Source organism: Coregonus lavaretus (assembly GCF_964263955.1).
Source record: "Coregonus lavaretus genome assembly, chromosome: 2".
Taxonomy (NCBI): Eukaryota; Metazoa; Chordata; class Actinopteri; order Salmoniformes; family Salmonidae; genus Coregonus; species Coregonus lavaretus.
The window spans coordinates 75310163-75337454 of NC_139989.1; the positions used below are offsets into that span (position 1 = coordinate 75310163).

The window sequence follows — 27292 nt, forward strand, 5'->3', positions numbered from 1 at the left end:
AACTGATGCGCATCAAGAAATAAGGTGACAAATCACAGGAAAACTACTTTAGGCGCTCTAGAGCACGTTAGATACATTATGTCGGAGGTGGTTTAAACTGCATTCTAATGTCGACTTTGCTTATGGAAAACCATATAATGCGAAGGTTTTTACACATGCTCAGTTCTTGGGTTCTGTTATCAGCAAAACGTCTGGTGAAGATGGGGCAGGAGCTTTTTAATGATATGGTTTGATGTTTATCTCAGGGTTTCTCAATCTTTTTGTTCTTGCCCAGGACTTACACACCTGATTCAACTAATCATCAAATATTTTAAGACAGTTTATTTGAGCACTGTTAACAATTGTTATAGGCCTACAGTAAATCGTTTTTTGGAGAGAAAAAAACACTTAACTATACCTGGTTTCTAGTAAATTATAAGTTTAGCTAAAATAATATAAGAGATGTCTTGACGAAGGACTATAAAAAAAAAGAAAGCAAGATTTAACACAATGTCAGGAGTTACTGCAATCGCATGCAACTGACTGTTAGCGCCACCCTCTGGTTACTATTGGTATATAAAGGGGTGAGGCCATGACTGCAGTTGAAACAGAAAATAACAAAGTATCTGTACAGGGGCCATTTTGAGATGACAGAGCAGCTCATAGTTTAATCTCTAAACTACGACGCAGTTTGAAAGTAAAGTGAGTATTTCAGGTTAATAATCTAGAATAAAGGGAACATTAGGAATTCACCAAACTAGTGTTGGAGTGCTGCTGGGCCATTCCTACCATGCAGAGCCTTTTCTGGCCCCAGGAAATATCACTTCTTATTTAGAGTAAAATGTGGATTCCAAAAGGCTTTAAATATAAAGTCAGGTGTCCTTTACCTTAAACTGGAGGCAAAAGAAACACACACCTGTTTAGGAGAGGTGCTGGGTAGCAGAGTAGAACACCTGTTTAGGAGAGGTGCTGGGTAGCAGAGTAGAACACCTGTTTAGGAGAGGTGCTGGCTAGCAGAGTAGAACACCTGTTTAGGAGAGGTGCTGGCTAGCAGAGGAGAACACCTGTTTAGGAGAGGTGCTGGGTAACAGAGTAGAACACCTGTTTAGGAGAGGTGCTGGCTAGCAGAGTAGAACACCTGTTTAGGAGAGGTGCTGGCTAGCAGAGGAGAACACCTGTTTAGGAGAGGTGCTGGGTAACAGAGTAGAACACCTGTTTAGGAGAGGTGCTGGCTAGCAGAGTAGAACACCTGTTTAGGAGAGGTGCTGGCTAACAGAGTAGAACACCTGTTTAGGAGAGGTGCTGGCTAGCAGAGTAGAACACCTGTTTAGGAGAGGTGCTGGGTAGCAGAATAGAACACCTGTTTAGGAGAGGTGCTGGGTAACAGAGTATAACACCTGTGTAGGAGAGGTGCTGGGTAGCAGAGTAGAACACCTGTTTAGGAGAGGTGCTGGGTTGCAGAGTAGAACACCTGTTTAGGAGAGGTGCTGGGTAACAGAGTATAACACCTGTGTAGGAGAGGTGCTGGCTAACAGAGTAGAACACCTGTTTAGGAGAGGTGCTGGGTAGCAGAGTAGAACACCTGTTTAGGGGAGGTGCTGGCTAACAGAGTAGAACACCTGTTTAGGAGAGGTGCTGGGTAACAGAGTAGAACACCTGTTCAGGAGAGGTGCTGGCTAGCAGAGTAGAACACCTGTTTAGGAGAGGTGCTGGCTAACAGAATAGAACACCTGTTCAGGAGAGGTGCTGGCTAACAGAGGAGAACACCTGTTTAGGAGAGGTGCTGGCTAGCAGAGTAGAACACTTGTAAAATAAAAGGAGAGTCTCACACTCTATGAGCTCAGATTAAATAATGAAATAACCTGATGACCAACGTTTCAATAGACAGCGGTCTTCATCATTTACCTTAAAAATACCAAAATATGGATCCTGAAAGGGAATTTTATGCATTTTTAAATATGTTAAATGGAATAGTAACTGAAATCTGGACACTGACTGTAGGCCTGTAACCTAATATAATATTAACTCCTGCAGAAATATGGATTTCTTGCATTTAAATGATACAGCAAATGTTAATTTTGTCTCGGGAACAGGGGTGGATAAATGTTATTCATTTCAGTATCTCTTGAGATAATGTGAATGAGACTGTAAGGTGTTATTTTTGACACTATTATGCAAACAGTATTTTCAACCTTATCAACCTTATTAAACCGTTCAAACCGATGACATTTGGACATTTTGCACAGGATCTGGCTGACTGGATCAAGCTGCACAGGTGGCCTACTTTTTGAAGGGATTTGTTTGACAATCAGATGAAAACATAATCACATATGATATGTGAAACTGAGCCTGAGCAGACCTCAGAAACATCTGTAACAGGGATAAGATGTGTACATGCATCAACTCAAAAACAGAATACTGAAGTATCCTGAATAATAACGGGATATTGGTGTGCATGTAAACGTTGTGGCTGTTACAGCAGGGGTTTACTGCCATCTAGTGGAAGATACCAATAAAACACTTGATTAGCAGGGTGGGGAGGCGACTGAGCTGAAACTGAAAGTACAGGATCCATTTGGAGATGACATAGCAGAAAACAGTATATTGAGAGAACTGAAAAATAAAGTAAGTATTTCTGAACAATAATCTATTCTAATGGACAGAGTAAGAGAATGAATACCTGGAATGAGATATTACTAGTTAGTAGAACTGCTACTTGAGCTTAGTTGCTGACATACAGCAGTTTTCAAAGTGGAAACTAATCAGTAGGTCTATGTGTTATCAGGTAGACTATTATCATTGTCATTATGGAGACACCTATTTTACAACCCTTATTCCATGAAACATATTAACGCTGTAGAACTGATGCACATCAAGAAATAAGGTGACAAATCACAGGAAAACTACTTTAGGCGCTCTAGAGCACGATAGATACATTCTGTCGGAGGTGGTTTAAACTGCATTCTAATGTCGACTTTGCTTATGGAAAACCATATCATGCGAAGGTTTTTACACATGCTCAGTTCTTGGGTTTCGTGAGTGCAAATTTTGAAAATGGAAGTTATGGAACTCCATCATGTGCTTCTGTTATGAGAAAAACCTCCACAATGAAACAGACATTAAATGTGGAGAATGATAGATCTGTTGACCATCAAGTAGCCTATTAATTTATATGCCTGTCTAGGCAACTGTAGCCTGCCATTTTATACTATAAATATGTTGAAATGACTGGAGTCGTTGCAAATCATTTAGTGCCACTTGTGTAGCCAACCTGGAGCTGGCAAACAGATGTAATAAATAGCCTTTAACTTCAGTTTATTGTTGTTGTAGCCTTGTGTTATTATGTAATTATTAATGGCCGTGTTTAGTTAATTCAATTGGAAGTTATCAAGTGTCACCATGGTCACAGTTCTATTGCAATTGCTGATCAGATGTTAGAATGCATTAGATTGAAGGTAACAGTCAGCCAGATTAGGCTACAGGTAAAAAAATAACCTGGCTGTTGTTGACAAGCATAGGCCTATTCAGTTCATATCCATATTATTAATATTTGATTCATTGATTGAAATTACGACCCCATTCTCAGTAGCCTATTCCAGCAGGCTACTGGGCAACAGAAGCACTTCCTACCTCAACATCGTCTTGCTATTCATGTTAAATAAATTAATCTGTCAATTTGAACTAAGTAAGCTGCTAAATCATTCAGCTTACATCTTGCCTACATCTTGCCCAGGCTACTGGAGGCTGTCTGAAATAAGATGTAGGACTATCAGGGGCTATGTTTTGGCCTAGTTTTCAGCCTTGTGGGTGGGTTTTGAGGAGTCATTGGGCTAGAAAAAGTAATTGCATTAAATCACCTGACTGTTTGGATGTGTCTGTTAGTTAATGTTTTATTTCTAAGAGATCATGAATAAAAGAGAACAATGGACATTCTAGAATGAGTTGTCACTGTGTTCACCACAACCAACATGCTGCATCTCTGTTTAGGGGTCAGTGCTCTAAAATGAGTCTCTCTGGGGAGAGAGAGGAGGGGGGCCCTGCCTCTAAAATGAGTCTCTCTGGGGAGGGAGAGGAGGGGGGCCCTGCCTCTAAAATGAGTCTCTCTGGGGAACATGACACCAAAGACAAGAGGTGAGCTGACAATATTGTTTAAGAATTTATATTCCAAAACGCTATATAGGAGAAAAGAAAATCACAATTGTGTTTTTTCATCAGAAATGATTACTAATGGGTACCTTCAATATAACTATTGTAGATTTGAGATGTGATTTAAAACCATTGTTTAGTTGGAATGTAATGTTCGTATCCTGTATATTTGACTGTGATACGTGGTTGTCTCACCTAGCTACCTTAAGATGAATGCATTTACAGATGCCATATCTTAATTTGACCCAGTTTCTCACAGCAGGAACATAATCCTGCAGCAATAGCAAATGTGCATTTTTAGGTGGATTATAATTAAGGGATATTTTCTGTAGGGGTTCATAAATTTTTCATCAGGGAAAATCAAGTCTGACATTTGTAAGTGGAAATTACACACTCTAGACACCTTTATAAAGCCTTGTAGTGGTTTAATAATTTCTTTAAACATTAAAAGCAAATTTACCAAAATTTCTGAAAATGGATATATAGCGTTTTTGAATGAAACTCTTGTTTCCCCATCTGAGCTCAGAGTAGATGAGAGATGTAATGTTTGTCTCTGTTGTGTTGAAGCCCAATCAAGCAGGAGAGACCAGCCTCCCCTGTACCCAGCTGTGTGTCCATGAAGAGTGACTGGTCTATGGATATACCTATAATGTTTAGAGAGGGAGACTTTTCTAGTGAACAAAGGTAAGAAGAACTCATGGGTCATGGTCAGTGAGTTAAACAACACTGTCTCTAGTCATTTCTCCTCTCCCATTTTCCCATTTATTTTTGTTGTTTTCATAATCCGTAGGCTAAACCTACGGGGGGGAGGGGACGAGAGGGGAGAGGGGAGAGGGGAGAGAGAGAGAGAGAGAGAGAGAGAGAGAGAGAGAGAGAGAGAGAGAGAGAGAGAGAGAGAGAGAGAGAGAGAGAGAGAGAGAGAGAGAGAGAGAGAGAGAGAGAGAGAGAGAGGGAGAGAGTGAGAGAGAGAGAGAGAGAGAGAGAGAGAGAGAGAGAGAGAGAGAGAGAGAGAGAGAGAGAGAGAGAGAGATTAGGCTACATGTAAAACAATAACCTGGCTGTTGTTGACAAGCATAGGCCTATTCAGTTCATATCCATATTATTAATATTTCATTCATTGATTGAAATTACGACCCCATTCTCAATAGCCTATTCCAGCAGGCCTGTAGGCCTTTCAGGGGTTATGTTTTGGCCTAGTTTTCAGGCCTTGTTGGTGGGTTTTGAGTAGTCATTGGGATAGAAAAAGTAATTGCATTAAATAACCTGACTGTTTGGATGTGTCTGTTACTAAATGTTTTATTTCTAAGAGATAATGAATAAAAGAGAACAATGGACATTCTAGAATTAGTTGTCACTGTGTTCACCACAACCAACATGCTGCATCTCTGTTTAGGGGTCAGTGATCTAAAATGAGTCTCTCTGGGGAGGGAGAGGAGGGGGGCCCTTTCTCTAAAATGAGTCTCTCTGGGGAGAGAGAGGAGGGGGGCCCTGCCTCTAAAATGAGTCTCCCTGGGGAGAGAGAGGAGGGGGGCCCTGCCTCTAAAATGAGTCTCTCTGGGGAGAGAGAGGAGGGGGACCCTGCCTCTAAAATGAGTCTCTCTGGGGAGGGAGAGGAGGGGGGCCCTGCCTCTAAAATGAGTCTCTCTGGGGAGGGAGAGGAGGGGGGCCCTGCCTCTAAAATGAGTCTCTCTGGGGAGAGAGAGGAGGGGGGCCCTGCCTCTAAAATGAGTCTCTCTGGGGAGAGAGAGGAGGGGGGCCCTGCCTCTAAAATGAGTCTCTCTGGGGAGAGAGAGGAGGGGGACCCTGCCTCTAAAATGAGTCTCTCTGGGGAGGGAGAGGAGGGGGGCCCTGCCTCTAAAATGAGTCTCTCTGGGGAGAGAGAGGAGGGGGGCCCTTCCTCTAAAATTAGTCTCTCTGGGGAGAGAAAGGAGGGGGGCCCTGCCTCTAAAATTAGTCTCTCTGGGGAGGGAGAGGAGGGGGGCCTTCCTGTGACATCGGGTGCTGTAGGTGTCCTGGAGGGCAGGCAGTGTGACCCCAGTGATGTGGAGAGCCCTGCAGTTACCGTGATACAGCCCGACAGGATGCTCTGATTTGTGCATCTGTAAAAGTTTGTGAGGGTCTTAGGGGCCAAGCCAAATTTCTTCGGCCCCCTGAGGTTGAGGAGGCGCTGTTGCGCCTTCTTCACCACTCTGTCTGTGTGGGTGGACCATTTCAGATCGTCAGTGATGTGTACGCCGAGGAACTTGAAGCTTTCCACCTTCTCCACTGCGGTCCTGTCAATGTGGATAGGGGCGTGATCACTCTGCTGTTTCCTGATGTCCACGATCAGCTCCTTCATTTTGTTGACGTTGAGTGAGAGGTTATTTTCCTGGCACTACTCCGCCAGGGCCCTCACCTCCTCCCTGTAGGCTGTCTCGTCATTGTTGGTAATCAGGCCTACTACTGTTGTGTCGTCTGCAAACTTGATGATTGAGTTGGAGGCGTGCTTGGCCACTCAGTCATGGGTGCACGCACCCTTGTGGAGCCCCTGTGTTGAGGATCAGTGAAGTGGAGGTGTTGTTTCCTACCTTCACCACCTGGGGGCGGCCCGTCAGGAAGTCCAGGACCCAGTTGCAGAGGGCGGGGTTCAGACCCAGGGCCCCGAGCTTGATGATGAGCTTGGAGGGTACTATGGTGTTGAATGCTGAGCTATAGTCAATGAACAGCATTCTTACATAGGTATTCCTCTTGTCCAGATGGGATAGGGCAGTGTGCAGTGTGATGGCGATTGCATCGTCTGTGGATCTATTGGGGCGGTAAGCAAATTGTAGTGGGTCTAGGGTGTCAGGTAAGGTAGAGGTGATATGATCCTTAACTAGCCTCTCAAAGCACTTCATGATGACAGAAGTGAGTGCTACGGGGCGATAGTCATTTAGTTCAGTTACCTTTGCTTTCTTGGGTACAGGAACAATGGTGGACATCTTGAAGCAAGTGGGGACAGCAGACTGGGATAGGGAGAGATTGAATATGTCCATAAACACTCCAGCCAGCTGGTCTGCGCATGCTCTGAGGACGCGGCTAGGGATGCCGTCTGGGCCGGCAGCCTTGCGAGGGTTAACACACTTAAATGTCTTACTCACGTCGGCCACGGAGAAGGAGAGCCCACAGTCCTTGTGAGCGGGCCACGTCGGTGGCACTGTGTTATCCTCAAAGCGGGCGAAGAAGGTGTTTAGCTTGTCTGGGAGCAAGACGTCGGTGTCCGCGACATGGCTGGTTTTCCCTTTGTAATCCGTGATTGTCTGTAGACCCTGCCACATACGTCTCGTGTCTGAGCCGTTGAATTGCGACTCCACTTTATCTCTGTACTGACGTTTTGCCTGTTTGGTTGTCTTACAGAGGGAATAACTACACTGTTTGTATTCGGCCATATTCCCAGTCACCTTGCCATGGTTAAATGCGGTGGTTTGCGTTTTCAGTTTAGCGCAAATGGATCAATGTATACACAGACACTTACAGATGCCATATCTTAATTTGAACCAGTTTCTCACAGCAGGAAAATAATCCTGCAGTAAGAGCAAATGTGCATTTTTATGTGGATTATAATTAAGGGACATTTTCTGTAAGGGCTGATCCATTTTTCATTAGGGCAAATCAAGTCTGACATTTTTAAGTGGATAAGAAGCCTTTATAAAGCCTTGTAGTGGTTTAATAATTTATTTAATCAATATAAGCTAATTTACCAACATTTCTGAAAATGGATATATAGCGTTTTGGAATGAAACTCTTCTTATGTTTCCCCATCTGAGCTCAGAGTAGATGAGAGACGTAATGTTTGTCTCTGTTGTGCTGAAGCCCAATCAAGCAGGAGAGACCAGCCTCCCCTGTACCCAGCTGTGTGTCCATGAAGACTGACACATCTATGGGTCAACCTATAAACTTCAGAGAGGGAGAATTTTCTTCTGAACAAAGGTAAGAAGAACTCATGGGTCATGGTCAGTGAGTTAAACAACACTGTCTCTAGTCATTTCTCCTCTCCCATTTTCCCATTTCTTTTAGTTGTTTTCATAATCCTTAGGCTAATTATTTTTTCCATTTTCATAGTCCTGAAACGATATTAAACAAACACAACATTCCCTCCCTGTGTGTGTGTGTGTGTGTGTGTGTGTGTGTGTGTGTGTGTGTGTGTGTGTGTGTGTGTGTGTGTGTGTGTGTGTGTGTGTGTGTGTGTGTGTGTGTGTGTGTGTGTGTGTGTGTGTGTGTGTGTGTGTGTGTGTGTGTGTGTGTGTGCGAACTCCTTGGATGTTTTGTCCACAGAAACCAACAGGAGAGATCAGAGTCAAAGATTCTCAGTGGTCAGTCTTCCCAGAGTCATCAAACAGACCTGGCCTCCATATTCAGTGTATGTGGTCCTGTTATGTACATTTGTTTTTATTAACCTCAAGTAAAGTTGATCTGTCAATCATTAATTAATGTGTTAATGAGATAGCATTTTGTCTCCAGCTTAACTTATTTACTTGATTTATTTCAGTTGCTTGAAGAGAATATTATGACATTTGTGAAGAACGAGCTGAAGAGGTTCAAGAGGATTCTTAGTCCAGAACTCCCAGAAGGCTTTGAGAGTCAGAAGCAGGATAAGGAAGTGGTGAATGCTGAAGATGAGAAGCAGGAGAGCAGTGCCAGAGAGGGGGCTCTGAAGATCACACTGCACGTCCTGAGGAAAATGAACCAGAAAGAGCTTGCTGACACACTGGAGAAAAGTAAGAGCTGTCTGCCTCATGTTGAATGCTGTTTTATAACAAACATTTAAAAGCTGTAGCTAAAGTACAGATAAAGTAGCTGTGTAACTCAATGATATTGTAGCATCCTTAACACAACACCTAGTGACCTTGTCAAGTAGCAGCAGAATGTGTTGTGTTGATTAATTTAGACAGAGAAGAGGAAAGAGAGAGAGAGAGAGAGAGAGAGAGAGAGAGAGAGAGAGAGAGAGAGAGAGAGAGAACATTAATAATACCATCAATAATACCAATAATGATAAATCAGTGACCTCTTCAAACTTTAAAACACAGTCCCACAATACTTTATGCATTAAAACAGACTTAATATTAATATCCTCTGTGTTATTTCTTCATTCAGATGAGCTTGTTGTGATTTGCCAACGTGAACTCAAATCTAATCTAAAGAAGAAGTTTCAATGTGTATTTGAGGGGATCGCTAAACAAGGAAACCCAACACTTCTCAATAAGATCTACACAGAGCTCTACATCACAGAGGGTGGAACAGGAGAGGTCAATAATGAACATGAGCTGAGACAGATTGAGACAACAACCAGGAAACAAGCAAGACCAGAGACTGCAATCAAATGTAACGATGTCTTCAAACCCTTAACTGGACAAGACAAACTTATCAGAACTGTGCTGACAAAGGGAGTCGCTGGCATTGGAAAAACAGTCTCTGTGCAGAAGTTCATTCTGGACTGGGCTGAAGGAAAAGCAAATCAGGATGTCCAATTTGTATTTTCATTCCCTTTTCGGGAGCTGAATTTGATGAAATGGGAAAAACACACTTTGATTGAACTTCTCAATCACTTCTCAAAGGAAACCAAAGAATCAAGAATCTCCAACTACGACAAGTACAAAGTTCTGTTCATCTTTGATGGTCTGGATGAGTGCCGACTGCCCCTAGACTTCCAGAAGAACAAGATCTGTTGGGACGTCACAGAGTCAACCTCAGTGGATGTTCTGCTGACAAATCTCATCAAGGGAAATCTGCTTCCCTCTGCTCTCCTCTGGATAACTACCCGACCTGCAGCAACCAATATGATCCCTTCAGGGTGTGTTGACCAAGTGACAGAGGTACGAGGGTTCAATGACCCACAGAAGGAGGAGTACTTCAGGAAGAGATTCAGTGATGAGGACCTGGCCAGCAGAATCATCTCACACATAAAGACATCAAGGAGCCTCCACATCATGTGCCATATTCCAGTCTTCTGTTGGATTTCTGCAATAGTCCTTGAACACATGTTGAAACACAAGAGAGAAGAGATGCCCAAGAACCTGACTGAGATGTACTCACACCTTGTGGTGTTTCATACCAAACAGAAGAATGAAAAGTATCTTGGGAAAGAAGAGACAGGTCCACACTGGAATAAAGAGAGCGTTCTGTCACTGGGAAAACTGGCTTTTCAACAGCTTGTGAAGGGCAATCTGATTTTCTATGAAGAAGACCTGATCGAGGCTGGCATTGATGTCAATGAAGCCTCAGTGTACTCAGGATTGTGCACACAGCTCTTTAAAGAGGAATGTGGGCTGTACCAGGACAAGGTGTACTGCTTCGTCCATCTGAGCATTCAGGAGTTTCTGGCTGCTGTATATGTGTTCCTCTCATTCATAAACAACAATGAAAATCTAATGGATGAACCTCAATCATTGTCCAAATACTTTTTTGTGCTGTTCAGAGACAAGCCTGAAGTTACTTTCTACAAGAGTGCTGTGGATAAAGCCTTACAAAGTGAGACAGGAAACCTTGACCTTTTCCTCCGCTTCCTTCTGGGCCTCTCACTGGAGTCCAATCAGAAGCACTTACGAGGTCTACTGACAAAGACAAGAAGCAGCTCACAGAGCCATGAAAAAACAGTCAAGTACATCAAGGAGAAGATCAGGGAGAATCCCTCTCCAGAGAGGTGCATCAATCTGTTCCACTGTCTGAATGAACTGAATGACCATTCTCTAGTGGAGGAGATCCAAAGCTACCTGAGATCAGGAAGTCTCTCAGAAGCCAAACTGTCACCTGCACAGTTGTCAGCTCTGGTCTTTGTGTTGCTGACTTCAGAAAAGGAGCTGGATGTGTTTGACCCGAAGAAATACTCCAGATCAGAGGAAGGTCTTCTGAGGCTGCTGCCAATGGTCAAAGCCTCCAGAGCTGCTCAGTGAGTACATAAAATGACATTTAAGTACTAATCATCAGGAAGAAATATTCAGTTTAGAGAAATATATGTATTATAATATGTATATAATATATAGTATTACATTGAAAAACGTACTGAATCGGTGCATTGGTGTTCACATTAGTATAACAATATGACCATACAATTCTAGGAGACAGAAGATGAATCTATATGTTGTTTAAGAGAATAAACCAAATGCATCTGCCATTGTCCTTCTACACTACTGGTGTTAAATTAACAGTGTGTTTGTGAAATCATGATGATCTCTTTGCAGGCTGTCATTCTGTGGACTCACAAAGGAAGGCTGTGCTTCTCTGGTCTCAGCTCTGAAGTCAAACCCCTCACACCTGAGAGAGCTGGATCTGAGTAACAATGACCTGAAGGATTCAGGAGTGAAGCTGCTCTCTGCTGTCCTGGGGAATCCCCACTGTAAACTGGAGACTCTGAGGTCAGTATTCCTGTAGTTGGTCAACAAGTGATAACTGTTCACCAGATCCACATGTGTTTACCAGGCACACATAGTCCACACCATATGTGTTTGGACAGTGAAACTTACAGTTTAAAATTTGGTGCTATGCTCCAGCATTTTGGATTTGAGATAAAATGTTTCATATTAGGCAACAATACAGAATGTCACCTTTTTTTTAAAGGTAATGGTGAGAGGTTAGCATGTTTTGTTGTAGCCTCTGTAACTTTCTCACTCACTATTATACATGATTCATTCATGATCTTTCTCAATCATGGCATCATCATGATTACTTTAGTAGTGTTTAGAAACATGTTATGTACTCACAGAAAGGAAATTACTCAACACCAAAGAATAGCAGTGTGGTTTTAATATGATTTGACTCTTTGCAGGCTGTCAGGCTGTCTATTCACAGAGGAAGGCTGTGCATCTCTGGTCTCAGCTCTGAAGTCAAACCCCTCACACCTGAGAGAGCTGGATCTGAGTAACAATGACCTGAAGGATTCAGGAGTGAAGCTGCTCTCTGCTGGACTGGGGAATCCCCACTGTAAACTGGATACTCTGAGGTCAGTATTCCTGTTTCACTCAATGAACACATTGGACACACACACACTGGACACACACACACTGGGCACACACACACACACACACACACACACACACACACACACACACACACACACACACACACACACACACACACACACACACACACACATACACACACTGGACACACACACACACACACATTTTAATTTAGTAGTGTTTAGAAACATGTTATCTACTGTTAAAAATGATACATTAATTCATTTATATACAGTACCAGTCAAAAGTTTGGACTCATTCAACGGTTTTCTTTATTTTTCTTATTTAAAAAAAAAACATTTTTACATTGTAGAATAACAGTGAAGACATCAAAACTATGAAATAACAAGTATGGAAACATGTAGTAACCAAACAAGTGTTAAACCAATCAAAATATATTTTATGTTTGAAATTCTTCAAATAGCTACCCTTTGCCTTGATGACAACTTTGCACACTCTTGGCATTCTCTCAACCAGCTTCATGAGGTAGTCACCTGGAATGCATGTCCAACAGTCTTAAAAGAGTTCCCACATATGCTGAGCACTTGTTGGCTGCTTTTCCTTCACTCTGCCGTCCGACTCATTCCAAACCATCTCAATTGGGTTGAGGTCGGGTGATTATGGAGGCCAGGTCATCTGATGCAGCACTCAATCCCTCTCCTTATTGGTCAAATAGCCCTTACACAGCCTGGAAGTGTGTTGGGTCATTGTCCTGTTGAAAAACAAATGATAGTTCCACTAAGCCCAAACCAGATGGGATGGCGTATCGCTGCAGAATGCTGTGGTAGCCATGTTCGCTAAGTGTGCCTTGAATTCTCAATAAATCACAGACAGTGTCACCAGCAAAGCACCCCCACACCATAACACCTCCTCCTCCATGCTTTACGGTGGGAACTACACATGCGGAGATCATCCGTTCACCCACACCGCTTCTCACAAAGACACGGCGGATGGAACCAAAAATCTCCAATTTGGATTCCAGACCAAAGGACAAATGTCCACCGGTGTAATGTCCATTGCTCGTGTTTCTTGGCCCAAGCAGGACTCTTCTTCTTATTGGTGTCCTTTAGTAGTGATTTCTTTGCAGCAATTCAACCATGAAAGCCTGATTCACACAGTCCCCTTTGAACAGTTGATGTTGAGATGTGTCTGTGACTTGAACTCTGTGAAGCATTTATTTGGGCTGCAATTTCTGAGGCTGGTAACTCTAATGAACTTATCCTCTACAGCAGAGGTAACTTTGGGTCTTCCATTCCTGTGACGGTCCTCATGAGAGCCAGTTTCATCATAGCGCTTGATGTTTTTTGCGACTGCACTTGAAAAAACATTCAAAGTTCTTGAAATGTTCCGTATTAACTGACCTTCATGTCTTAAAGTAATGAAGGACTGTTGTCTCTCTTTGCTTATTTGAGCTGTTATTGCCATAATATGGACTGGGTCTTTTACCAAATAGGGCTATCTTCTGTATACCCACCCTACCTTGTCACAACACAACTGATTGGCTCAAACGCATTAGGAAGGAAAGAAATTCCACAAATTAACTTTTAAGAAGGCACACCTGTTAATTGAAATGCATTCCAGGTGACTACCTCATGAAGCTGGTTGAGAGAATGCCAAGAGTGTGCAAAGCTGTCATCAAGGCAAAGGGAGGCTATTTGAAGAATCTGAAATATAAAATATATTTGGATTTGACTTCTTTGGTTACTACATGATTCCATATGTGTTATTTCATAGTTTTGATGTCTTCACTATTATTCTACAATGTAAAAAATAGTAAAAATAAATAAAAACCCTTGAATGTGTAGGTGTGTCCAAACGTTTGACTGGTAGTAGTGTGTATATATACATATATGAATAGATTTGGCAGGTTTCAGGACACTGATGTATCTGAAATTGTTGCAAGAATATATTTTCACACCAAAGAATAGCAGTGTGATTTTAATATGATTTTACTTTTGCAGACTGTCACGCTGTCTAGTCACAGAGGAAGGCTGTGCTTCTCTGGTCTCAGCTCTGAAGTCAAACCCCTCACACCTGAGAGAGCTGGACCTGAGTAACAATGACCTGAAGGATTCAGGAGTGAAGCTGCTCTCTGCTGGACTGGGGAATCCCCACTGTAAACTTGAGACTCTGAGGTCAGTCTTCCTGTAGTTGGTCAACAAGTGATAACTGTTCACCAGATCCACATGTGTTTACCAGGCACACATAGTCCACACCATGTGTGTTTGGACAGTGAAGCTTACAGTTTTTATTTGGCGCTATGCTCCAGCAATTTGGATTTGAGATAGAATGTTTCATATTAGGTGATTTGGACATATTCAATTTTATGGTATTAAAGTAGTCATAAGTTTAGTATTTGGTCCCATATTCCTTACCCGCAGTGATTACATCAAGCTTGTGATTCTACAAACTTGTTGAATGCTTTTTCAGTTTGTTTTGGTTGTGTTTTGGATGATGTTTTCCCCAATAGAAACTGAATGGTGAATAATGTCCTGTCATTTTGGAGTCACTTCACTTGTGTTGTCAGTAAGAATAGAAGATGTTTCTGAACACTTCTACATTCATGTGGATGCTACCATGATTATGAATAATAATGAATGAATCGTGAATGATGATGAATGAGAAAGTTACAGAGGAACAAGGATCATACCCCCTCTGTTATTGGTAATGGTGAGAGGTTAGCATGTTTTGTTGTAGCCTCTGTAACTTTCTCATTCATAATTGTTCATGATTCATTCATGATTTTTCTTAATTAATTTAATTAATTTAGTAGTGTTTAGAAACATGTTATCTACTCACTTAGACAGAAGATTAATCCAGTCATCATCCACCATTCAGTTACTATCGGACAAAACATAACCCAAAACACAACCAAAACAAACTGCAAATGCAACCAATGAGTTTGGGACCAAATACTAAACTTTTGACTACTTTAATACACTGTAAGTTAATTTGTCAGAAATCTTATGACTTCTTCAAATGGGGGGACTAGATACATAAAGTGCTTTCATTTCTAAACGGTGAAACAGATATGTATGAAAATACCCTAAAATAAAAGGTAACATAATATATTGTCACCTCATATAAAACATTTGATCTCAATTCCAAAATGCTGGAGTATAGAGCCACATTTAAAATGTTAGCTTCACTGTCAAAATAGATATGGTTTGGACTGGATACTCAATACAATCTAAATCTGATACCTCACTGTCTGTCTTTTGACTGATACTGCTTTTTAAACTCCTCTGGTCAGTCTACTCAAATATTCGTACTATACATTTTTGTCTCTACAAGCAATATTATGGTAATTTCTAATAATGATACATTCATTTATGAATAGATATGTCAAGTTTCAGGACACTGATATATCTGAATATGTTGAAAAAATATACTGCCACTATTTTGACCACCAAAGAATAGCAGTGTGGTTTTAATATGATTTGACTCTTTGCAGGCTGTCAGGCTGTCTAGTCACAGAGGAAGGCTGTGCTGCTCTGGTCTCAGCTCTGAAGTCATACCCCTCACACCTGAGAGAGCTGGACCTGAGCTACAATCACCCAGGAGACTCAGGAGTCAGACTGCTCTCTGCTGGACTGGAGGATCCACACTGCAGACTGGAGAAACTCAAGTATGTAGAGGGTTTATGGCAATGTTCATATCAGACATGTTGGAGTTATCAGGCTAGTTAAGACAAACATTCTGACCACCACTTGGACTAAATTATATAAAGACTGTGTGTGTGTGTGTGTGTGTGGGTCCAGTGTGTGTGTCCAGTGTGTGTGTCCAGTGTGTGTGTGTGTGTGTCCAGTATGTTTGTGTGTCCAGTGTGTGTCCAGTGTGTGTGTGTCCAGTGTGTGTGTGTGTCCAGTGTGTGTTTGTCTGTGTTTGTCCAGTGTGTGTGGACACACACACACACACTGGACACACACACACACACACACACACACACACACACACACACACACACACACACACACACATTGGACACAGACAAACACACACACACACAAACACACACACACACACTGGACACACAAACACACACACACTGGACACAAACACTGGAAACACACACACACTGGACACACACACACACACACACACACACACACACACACACATTGGACACAGACAAACACACACACACACAAACACACACACACACTGGACACACACACACACACACTGGACACACACACTGGACACAGACACACACACTGGACCCACACACACATAAACACACACACACACACAAACACACACTGGACCCAAACACACTGGACACACACACACACACACACACACACTGGACACGTACACTGGACACACACACACACGAACTGGAGACACATAATGTACACACACTGGACCCACACACTGGACCCACACACACACACACACACACACACACACACACACACACTTGACCTACACACACTGGACACGCTCACACACACTGGACACACACACACACACACACACACACACACACACACACACACACACACACACACACACACACACACACACACACACACACACACACACACTGGACACACACACACACACTGGAAACACACACATACACACTGGACACACAAACACACACACTGGACCCACACACACACACACACACTGGACACACACACACTGAACACACACACACAGACACTGGACACACACACACTGGACATTCACAAACACACACACTGGACCTACACACACTGGACACGCACACACACACTGGACACACACACACACACACACACACACATACACACACACACACACACACACACACTGGACACACACACACACACACACACACACAAACACTGGACACACACACACACTGGACACACACACACACACACACACACTGGACACACACACACACACATACACTGGACACACACACACACACACACACACACAAAGGACACACACACACACACACTGGACACAAACACACTGGACACACACATTGGGCACACACACACTGGAAACACACACACACACATACACACACACACACACACAAACACACTGGACACACACACACAAACTGGACACACACACACAAACTTGACCCATACACACACACTGGACCCACACACACACACACGCTGGACACACACACAGACAAACACGCTGGACACACACACACACACACACACTGGACACACACTCACACACACTGGACACTCACACACAAACTGGACACACACACAAAACTGGACACACAAACACACACACTGGACCTGGACACACACACACACACGCTGGACACACACACACACACACACACTGGACACACACACACACTGGACACAAACATAAACACACACACTGGACTCAGACACACACACACTGGACCTAAACACACTGGACACACACACACTGGACACACACACACACATACTGGACACACAAACACACACAAACAAACACACACTGGACACACACAAAGTTTTATGCTGACTGTGTGTGTGTGTGTGTGAGACATCATCCCTCAATGACTGTCTGTTCTTCTGCTTTCCGCTACAGTGTGGAACATGGTGGAGAGAACACAATGAAACCTGGACTTAGAAAATGTGAGTGTTGACTGCTGGGAAGAATATGACTAAGAATAAGTATTACTTCAAGTGAAGTCAAAGTCAAAGACCACCATCATTACTTACTTGGTCATATTACAGTTTTTTACAATCACTTTGGCACTAATTTCAGAACCTTGACGTCATTTTTCAAAACTCTAGACACAAAACTCAAAACGGTCATCACTTGTTACACAGGCTGTCCAATGTTCAAAACATTGCATTGTGCATTCATATCTTTAAAGAAATCTTGCACTTGCACAATCATTGGTTCAAAAAACAAATGTATTGTGAAATACCAATGAAACGTTAATTTAGATCACCCACACACAAGCAACCGATAGTTTCACTGTGTCATTGTTCGTACAATCATGAAATATTGTAGTACAAAATAGGTGATACATGTTTCATTATGGTACTACATGTAAATACATCCCTGTAAAAGTACTGCAGTAGTAGAGAGAATACTACAGACACAGTGGAATCATTGAACAAAATCAGAAATATATTGATGAAAAACAATACAGTACTGTAAAACATCAAATGCAGTGTTCTTCAACTTGCTTGTACTGTAAAAAGAAAAGCATAGGAGTGATGTCTGTACTTCTACATTTTCATCAACTCTGTCTTGTGGATTTTTGGCCACAGGTTCTCATCTACATCACAATGGATGTTTTCATTAGCCAAACATCTTGGAAAAAACCTTCGGGCGAATCTAGGCCTGACACTGGTCTGCCGTGATGTCATTGCATGCGTCATCCATGGCCTGGAGAAGAGTGACTTGTTCATGAGGGCACCTATCATAAACCTTCCATCTCCATGTGGAGAAAAATTCCTCAATCGGGTTAAGGAAAAGAGAGTACGGGGGTAAATACAGGGTGGTAAATTGTGCATGGGCCTGAAACCATGCTTGCACCATATGAGCATGGTGGAACCTGACATTATCCCACACAATGACATAGGTCACGCCATCAGCTCTACAGACCTCATCGAGCTCATCAAGGAAGATTACAAGGAGAGCTGCATTATATGATCCAATACGAGGTATGCGTCCCACCACACCATCTTCTGTTATAGCCGCACACATGGTAATGTTGGCCCCACGTTGTCCAGGTACTTGGATGGTTGCCCGCTGGCCAATGAAATTCCGACCTCTCCTCCTTGTCTTGGCCAGGTTAAAGCCTGCCTCATCCAAATATATGCATTTGTGATGGTTGTCATCAGCATCCAGCTCCATCACCCTCTAAAAATACATTTTGGAAAGATATTTATCTGATTACTGTACAATGTAGAATTACAGTATTAGGGAATTTTATTACAACAGCCATCTTGAAACTGAACATACCTGAACATACTCAGTCCTCATTTGCTTCACTCTGTCTGCATTTCTTTCAAAAGGCACACGGTATAGTTGTTTTAAAGACACCTGGTGCCTTTTCAGCATGCGTGCAATAGTCGGCAAACTTATGGATTCCACATTGTTAAACATGTCTTCATTGTCCAAGATATGCTGGCGAATTTCTGTAAGGCGAATATAATTTCTGGCCCGAACCAAATCGACCACAGCCTGCTCTTGTTGGTCAGTCAGAATTTTGCCTCTGCCTCCCATATTTGGCCTAGTCTCAATTCTACAGGGAACATTACAGTAAGAAGAAACTTGGTCACATCACCTACTCTGTGATACACATTGGTATGCAGTCATTTGACAATTGAGAGTAGCATAATGTTTAGTGCATGCTGACGACTTACCGGTTCTCATTGCAGAAAGTTCTGATTATTGAGGCCACGGTTGACCTTCTGAGGTTTGGTTGTATCATTGTAGCCGCCTCAGTCATTGTCATGCCATGATTTATGACATGGTCTACAACTATTGCTCAGATTTCATTGGACACTCTTTGCTGTTGCTGCCGCTGTCTTGGTCCGTGGCCTTGTCCTCTACCACGTTCCCCCATGACCCCCTCTCAGAAGGGGTACTTGTCCCCTGCCATTCCTTTGACCAACACGTCTTCCTAATCTTCCTCCCACCACTGCTTGACCTCTATTGTGACCTGGATCACCTGCCGGCTCCATGTTACAGTACGTATCGCTATGTTGTTGCAAGTGGATCCCAATCAATTCTTTATATACTCGTTCCACAATGTGAACTCATCAGTAATGAGTTGGCAGAATTGGTCAAGCAATTACAAGGGCCTGCATCCATACAGTGCAGTACTGTCAATACTGTAAATAGTCTGAAAAGGTGGTACATGGGACCATAGAAACGGTGTCTGATAAAGAATGATGATGAAATATTACATCCATAAATAATGTAGTCTAATTGGTTCATGCTCCACGCTAATTGGTCACAATGAATCTCGTTATCTTGAAACTTTCATGATCTAAACATGGCATATTGTTTGTCTGTTTCCATACAACTATGCATTAAGAGTAATGCAACAGTTAATTATCATTTTGAGCAGTTGTATCAATTGATAGTTGGATCAAATCAAATCAAATCAAATGTTATTGGTCACATGCGCCGAATACAACAGGTGCAGACATTACAGTGAAATGCTTACTTACAGCCCTTAACCAACAGTGCATTTATTTTAAACAAAAAAGTAAGAATAAAACAACAACAAAAAAGTGTTGAGAAAAAAAGAGCAGAAGTAAAATAAAGTGACAGTAGGGAGGCTATATATACAGTAAAATAAAGTGACAGTAGGGAGGCTATATATACAGGGGGGTACCGTTGCATAGTCAATGTGCGGGGGCACCGGCTAGTTGAGGTAGTTGAGGTAATATGTACATGTGGGTAGAGTTAAAGTGACTATGCATAAATACTTAACAGAGTAGCAGCAGCGTAAAAAGGATGGGGTGGGGGGGCAGTGCAAATAGTCCGGGTAGCCATGATTAGCTGTTCAGGAGTCTTATGGCTTGGGGGTAGAAGCTGTTGAGAAGTCTTTTGGACCTAGACTTGGCACTCCGGTACCGCTTGCCGTGCGGTAGCAGAGAGAACAGTCTATGACTAGGGTGGCTGGAGTCTTTGACAATTTTGAGGGCCTTCCTCTGACACCGCCTGGTATAGAGGTCCTGGATGGCAGGGAGCTTTGCCCCAGTGATGTACTGGGCCGTACGCACTACCCTCTGTAGTGCCTTGCGGTCAGAGGCCAAGCAGTTGCCATACCAGGCGGTGTTGCAACCAGTCAGGATGCTCTCGATGGTGCAGCTGTAGAATTTTTTGAGGATCTGAGGACCCATGCCAAATCTTTTTAGTCTCCTGAGGGGGAATAGGCTTTGTCGTGCCCTCTTCACGACTGTCTTGGTGTGTTTGGACCATGATAGTTCGTTGGTGATGTGGACACCAAGGAACTTGAAGCTCTCAACCTGTTCCACTACAGCCCCGTCGATGAGAATGGGGGCGTGCTCAGTCCTCTTTTTTTTCCTGTAGTCCACAATCATCTCCTTTGTCTTGGTCACGTTGAGGGAGAGGTTGTTGTCCTGGCACCACACGGCCAGATCTCTGACCTCCTCCCTATAGGCTGTCTCATCGTTGTCGGTGATCAGGCCTACCACTGTTGTGTCGTCGGCAAACTTAATGATGATGTTGGAGTCGTGCCTGGCCATGCAGTCATGGGTGAACAGAGAGTACAGGAGGGGACTGAGCACGCACCCCTGAGGGGCCCCCGTGTTGAGGATCAGTGTGGCAGATGTGTTGTTACCTACCCTTACCACCTGGGGGCGGCCCGTCAGGAAGTCCAGGATCCAGTTGCAGAGGGAGGTGTTTAGTCCCAGGATCCTTAGCTTAGTGATGAGCTTAGAGGGCACTATGGTGTTGAATGCTGAGCTGTAGTCAATGAATAGCATTCTCACGTAGGTGTTCCTCTTGTCCAGGTGGGAAAGGGCAGTGTGGAGTGCCATAGAGATTGCATCATCTGTGGATCTGTTGGGGCGGTATGCAAATTGGAGTGGGTCTAGGGTTTCTGGGATTATGCTGTTGATGTGAGCCATGACCAGTCTTTCAAAGCACTTCATGGCTACAGACGTCAGTGCTACGGGTCGGTAGTCATTTAGGCAGGTTATCTTAGAGTTCTTGGGCACGGGGACTATGGTGGTCTGCTTGAAACATGTTGGTATTACAGACTCAGTCAGGGACATGTTGAAAATGTCAGTGAAGACACTTGCCAGTTGGTCAGCACATGCTCGGAGTACACGTCCTGGTAATCCGTCTGGCCCTGCGGCCTTGTGAATGTTGACCTGCTTAAAAGTCTTACTCACATCGGCTACGGAGAGCGTGATCACATAGTCGTCCGGAACAGCTGGTGCTCTCGTGCATGCTTCAGTGTTGCTTGCCTCGAAGCGAGCATAGAAGTGGTTTAGCTCGTCTGGTAGGCTTGTGTCACTGGGCAGCTCGCGGCTGTGCTTCCCTTTGTAGTCTGTAATAGTTTTCAAGCCCTGCCACATCCGACGAGCGTCAGAGCCAGTGTAGTATGATTCAATCTTAGACCTGTATTGACTCTTTGCCTGTTTGATGATTCGTCGGAGGTCATAGCGGGATTTCTTATAAGCGTCCGGGTTAGAGTCCCGTTCCTTGAAAGCGGCAGCTCAACCCTTTAGCTCAGTGCGGATGTTTCCTGTAATCCATGGCTTCTGGTTGGGGTATGTACGTACGGTCACTGTGGGGACGACATCATCGATGCACTTATTGATGAAGCCAGTGACTGATGTGGTGTACTCCTCAATGCTGTCTGAAGAATCCCGGAACATGTTCCAGTCTGTGCTAGCAAAACAGTCCTGTAGCTTAGCATCTACAATAATTGTAATGAAATGAATAGACACTCATCTGAAATGTAATGTGTGAATTGCCTTTTGAAATAGTAGTACTTTGATGTTAAGTTGTGTCATATTGAACAGGTGATTTTTGTTAAATGAACAAATGATCTTAGTGTTATGTGTATTGTATCCAAGCAATTGAAAAAAAGTGTTAGAGTTTAGAAAAATTTGCATTTTGATCATTGGTTGTGAGTTTTGTGTCTAGAGTTTTGAAAAAAAATTACGTGAAGGTTCTGAAATTAGTGAAAAAGTGATTGTAAAAAACTGTAAATATTAACTGTAGTTCTACAGAAGCAGAAATCAGGGACACCAAAGTTTACAAAGAGTTGCTTTGACAATGTGTGTGTCTGTGTATGTGTGTGGCGTATTCCTGTTACATTAGAAATGTGTGTTTGTGTGTGGGTGTGTGTTCATGCTTGCATGCATACAGGTGTGTGTGTGTGTGTGTGTGTTCAGGGTGTGTGTGTGTGTTCAGGATGTGTGTGTGTGTGTCCTGTGTGTGTGTGTATGTTCAGGATGTGTATGTGTGTGTTCAGTGTGTGTGTGTGTGTTTGTGTGTGTGTGTGTGTGTGTGTGTGTGTGTGTGTGTCCTGTGTGTGTGTGTATGTTCAGGATGTGTGTGTGTGTGTTCAGTGTGTGTGTGTGTGTTTGTGTGTGTGTGTGTGTGTGTGTGTGTGTGTGTGTCCTGTGTGTGTGTGTATGTTCAGGATGTGTGTGTGTGTGTTCAGTGTGTGTGTGTGTGTGTGTGTGTGTGTGTGTGTGTGTGTGTGTGTGTGTGTGTGTGTTCAGTGTGTGTGTGTGTGTGTGTGTGTGTTCAGGATGTGTGTGTGTTAATTAATGGGAATAAGTGCATTTTATATTACCATACATTATAGAGTGGAGTGGGAGCAGGGTTGATATAGGAGTGGCATATAAAGGAATCAGCAGGAGAGGAAGGGGTAGTGACTGTTGGCTTGGACACAATGACAAGTCCTGGAGTCTGATCTGCTCTGACAACAGTTACTCTGCCTGGCACAATAATAAGTCCACTACCATAGACGTCCCCTCCTCCAGCTCCCACAGAATAGGAGTGTATCTAGACTGGCCAGCCGGCACTCTGTCCTTCTACAGAGTCTCCTCTGACACACTGACCCACCTGAACACCTGGGGTTCAGGTGGGGTTTATGATGTTGACTCCTCAGTGTCCCTGTAAATAATAACCATGGAAACACTGACACACACACACACACTGGACACACACACACACTGGACACACGGACACACATACACACTGGACACACACACACACTGGACACAAACACACTGAACACACACACACTAAACACACACACACACTGGACACACACACTGAACACACACACACACACACACACACACACACACACACAGGACACACACACTCATACACACACACACACGCACAGACACTGGACACACACACTGAACACACACACACACGTACACACTGGACACACACACACACTGAAAACACACCCATACACACACCCATACACACACACTGGACACACACGCACACTGGACAAACACACACACACTGGACACACACACACACACACACACACACACACACTGGAAACACACACACACACACACACACACACACACACACACACTGGACACACACACTGACTGGACACACACACACACACACACACACACACTGGAAACACACACACACACACTGGACACAGACACACTCGACACACACACACACTGACTGAACACACACACACACACACACACACAGACACACACACATACACACACACTGGACACATACACACACTGGAAACACACAGACACACTGGACACACACACTGGAAACACACACATACACACATATACCGAACTCATATACTGGACACAAACACACAAACTCTTGACACACACACTGGACACACTCACACTGGACACACAACACAGACTGGACACACATACACACTGGACACACACACACACTGGACACACACACACACTGGACACAAACACTGGGGACACACACACACCCTTGACCTGTCGTCTGCCTGCCCCCTGTTTTGTTATGAAACATCTGTGATTCGAACGGTCTGCATCTGGGTCTTATCCTGAGTTCTGATTGTGCGAACTGGCCATGACTGACCCAGCAGACTCGGACCAGCTCCGCCACGCCGTCTCCTCCCAAGGAGCCACCATTGGGAGGCACGAGAAGTTACTTTGAGGTCTTATGGAAGGATTCCAGACCTTGGCGGAACGCCATGACCGTGTCTTGAAAACATTGCTGGAGCAATTCCGCTGATTATCTGTTAGGCAGCCGGCCATGACAGTAACCTTCCAGCCCCTCAGTAACTCCGTTGTCAGCAGCGCGACTCTCCAGGCCACCCCGGATTCCCGAAAACCTCGCTTACCTCCTCCGCAACGCTTCGCTGGAGAGTCAGGAACCTGTCGGGCATTTCTCTCCCAGTGTTTCCACATCTTCGAGCTGCAGCCCTCGTCCTTCCCCTCGGACTGCTCGAAGATAGCGCACCTCATAATGTCCGGGAAGGCTCTCGCCTGGGCTACGGTGGTGTGGGAACAGCAATCTGCCGTGTGCTTCAGTATGGAGGAGTTTGTGGCTGAGGTGAAAAAGGTTTGGGAGAGAGGCTGCCCGGAAGTTACTCCAGCTTCGTGAAGACTCCCGCAGTGTAGCGGACTATGAAGTTGATTTCCGCACATTGGCTTCCGAGAGTGCCTGGAACCTGAATCCCTGTTCGACACGTTCTTTCATGGATTATTGGAGGAGGTTAAAGACGAGTTCACAGTCCGGGAGCTGCCTACGGATCTCGACTCACTCATTGCCTTGACCATCCGGATCGATGGGAAGCTATGGGAATGTAGGAGGGAGAAGAGGTCTGATTCCGGTCCCACTCGCCCAATGATCCCACCTCGCATCCGAGGAATCCCAGAAGTCCCCGGAATCAGACCTCTGGGGCCGATGAGAGTTTCATGGACGCTACCCTGGTGTCAGATCTGGGCATCCCCACTCAGCCCCTCTCCATTCCCATGGACCTTAGAGAGCTGGATGGGCACTCTATAGGCAGAGTCACCCACACTAATCCTCCTATCAACCCGCGAGTGTCAGGGAATGCAGCTCATCAAGTCTCCTCAGGTTCCCGTGGTATTGGGGTTTTCTTGGCTCCAGCGACACAATTCCCTTATCAACTGAACTGTGAGGTAGATTTTTTAGTGGACTATGAGATAAAACTGAGTTAATCACGAAAATATAGTTAGAATTCTCTGTTGCTAGGCAATAACTTAATTGGGTCATTTCACTGTGTGTGTGTGAAGTGGGAATCTGACCTCGGGTCGAATTGCTCGTTCTTACTTAAATCCATGGCTGTCCTACTTCATCAGAGACTGAAACCAGACTGTGGCCTTTTGCCTCTCTCCTCAAACAAAGTGGAAAGAGCGGCCAGGGTTGAACAGAGTTCAGGCTAAATCTTTGTCTCTCCTTGGCTATCGTCTTGATTGATTACAGCATGATGGGGTGGGGTTTGTGTATGTTTGAAAGATTAAGTATGGACCTGTCATGTCCAACAATCAGTCTTCAGGTCAAGCCCGGGAGAGCCGGGGTTGAACAGAGTTTAAACTAAACATAAGTGTTTTTGCAAGATAAGGGATTGATTGATTGTATTACTATTGATTCTGAACTGAATGAAAGTCGAATTTAGCCGCCTTTGTAGACAAAGGAAGTGGGCGGAGTGATAGAGAGCGGGAAACTGAAGAGGGAGGGATTTTGAGCTAGAAGTGATGTGAATGGGACTGTATAGCTGGGGAAGAGAGAGAGAGAAAAGTGGGCTACTCTGCAGAACAGCACAGGCTTTGTTGAATTGAAATAAAGTCAAATCTTGATTCTACAAAAACTCTGGAAGAACTTAGATTTTTAATAAAGTAAAGTGATTATTTTCCACAACAACTGCTGGTGCTATCATGGGCTGGAGCCCGTTCTGCCACACCCATTGCCTGAAGTCGGCGCCGCCTGCCCCGGACATCTTCCTGTGTGCTCGGAAGAAGCCTCGGACCTCTCCGTCATTCCTGCGGAGTACCAGGACCTCCGGGAGGTTTTCAGCAAGGTCCGGGCCACTTCGCTTCGCATCGAAACTATGACTGCGGGATCGACCTTCTCCCGGGCACTACACCACCCCAGGGACGGCTGTATTCACTGTCGGGTCCGGAGACCAAGGCTATGGAGACGTACATCGAGGACTTCCTGGCTGCAGGGTGTATCCGTCCTTCTGCCTCTCCCACCGGCGCAGGTTTCTTCTTTTTGGAGAAGAGGGACAAAACCCTGTGTCCGTGCATCAACTACCGAGGCCTTAATGACATCACGGTTAAGAACCGCTACCCGCTACCACTAATCGCCTCGGCATTCAAGCCACTCCAGGGGGCCACTATTTTCTCTAAGTTAGAGCTGCGGAACTTCTACCATCTGCTGCGGATACGGGAAGGTGACGAGTGGAAGACAGCCTTCAACACTGCTAGCGGACACTACGAATACCTGGTGATGCCATTCAGTCTGACCAACGCTCCTTCTGTGTTCCAGGCCCTGGTTAACGACATTCTCCGCGACATGTTGAACCGGTTCGTGTTTGTCTACCTCGACGACATCCTCGTCTTTTCCCGCTCAGCTCAAGAACACGTTCTCCACGTCCACAGGTCTTCCAGCGGCTCCTGGAGAACCAGCTTTATTGACAAAGCAGGAAAATGCGAATTCCATCGCTCCACCATCTCCTTCCTTGGATAAATCATCGC

The 27292-nt window shown here is 44.2% G+C and overlaps 1 protein-coding gene and 1 long non-coding RNA gene across 2 annotated transcripts in view; one reads left to right on the forward strand and one right to left on the reverse strand.

Annotated features, from left to right (window-relative positions):
- Positions 1–27292, reverse strand: part of LOC311142663 — a 352769-nt gene that overhangs the window by 255290 nt on the left and 70187 nt on the right. The gene's annotated exons all lie outside the window — the stretch shown is intronic.
- On the forward strand, positions 9566–27284 carry LOC311098651 (NLR family CARD domain-containing protein 3-like; the record flags this gene model as incomplete). The annotated part of the gene is made up of 4 exons (XM_084139188.1): positions 9566–11029; positions 15553–15670; positions 24816–25130; positions 26688–27284. The coding sequence occupies exons 1-4, from the start codon at positions 9648–9650 to the stop codon at positions 27282–27284; spliced, it is 2412 nt and encodes an 803-aa protein (XP_083995314.1). The 5' UTR covers positions 9566–9647.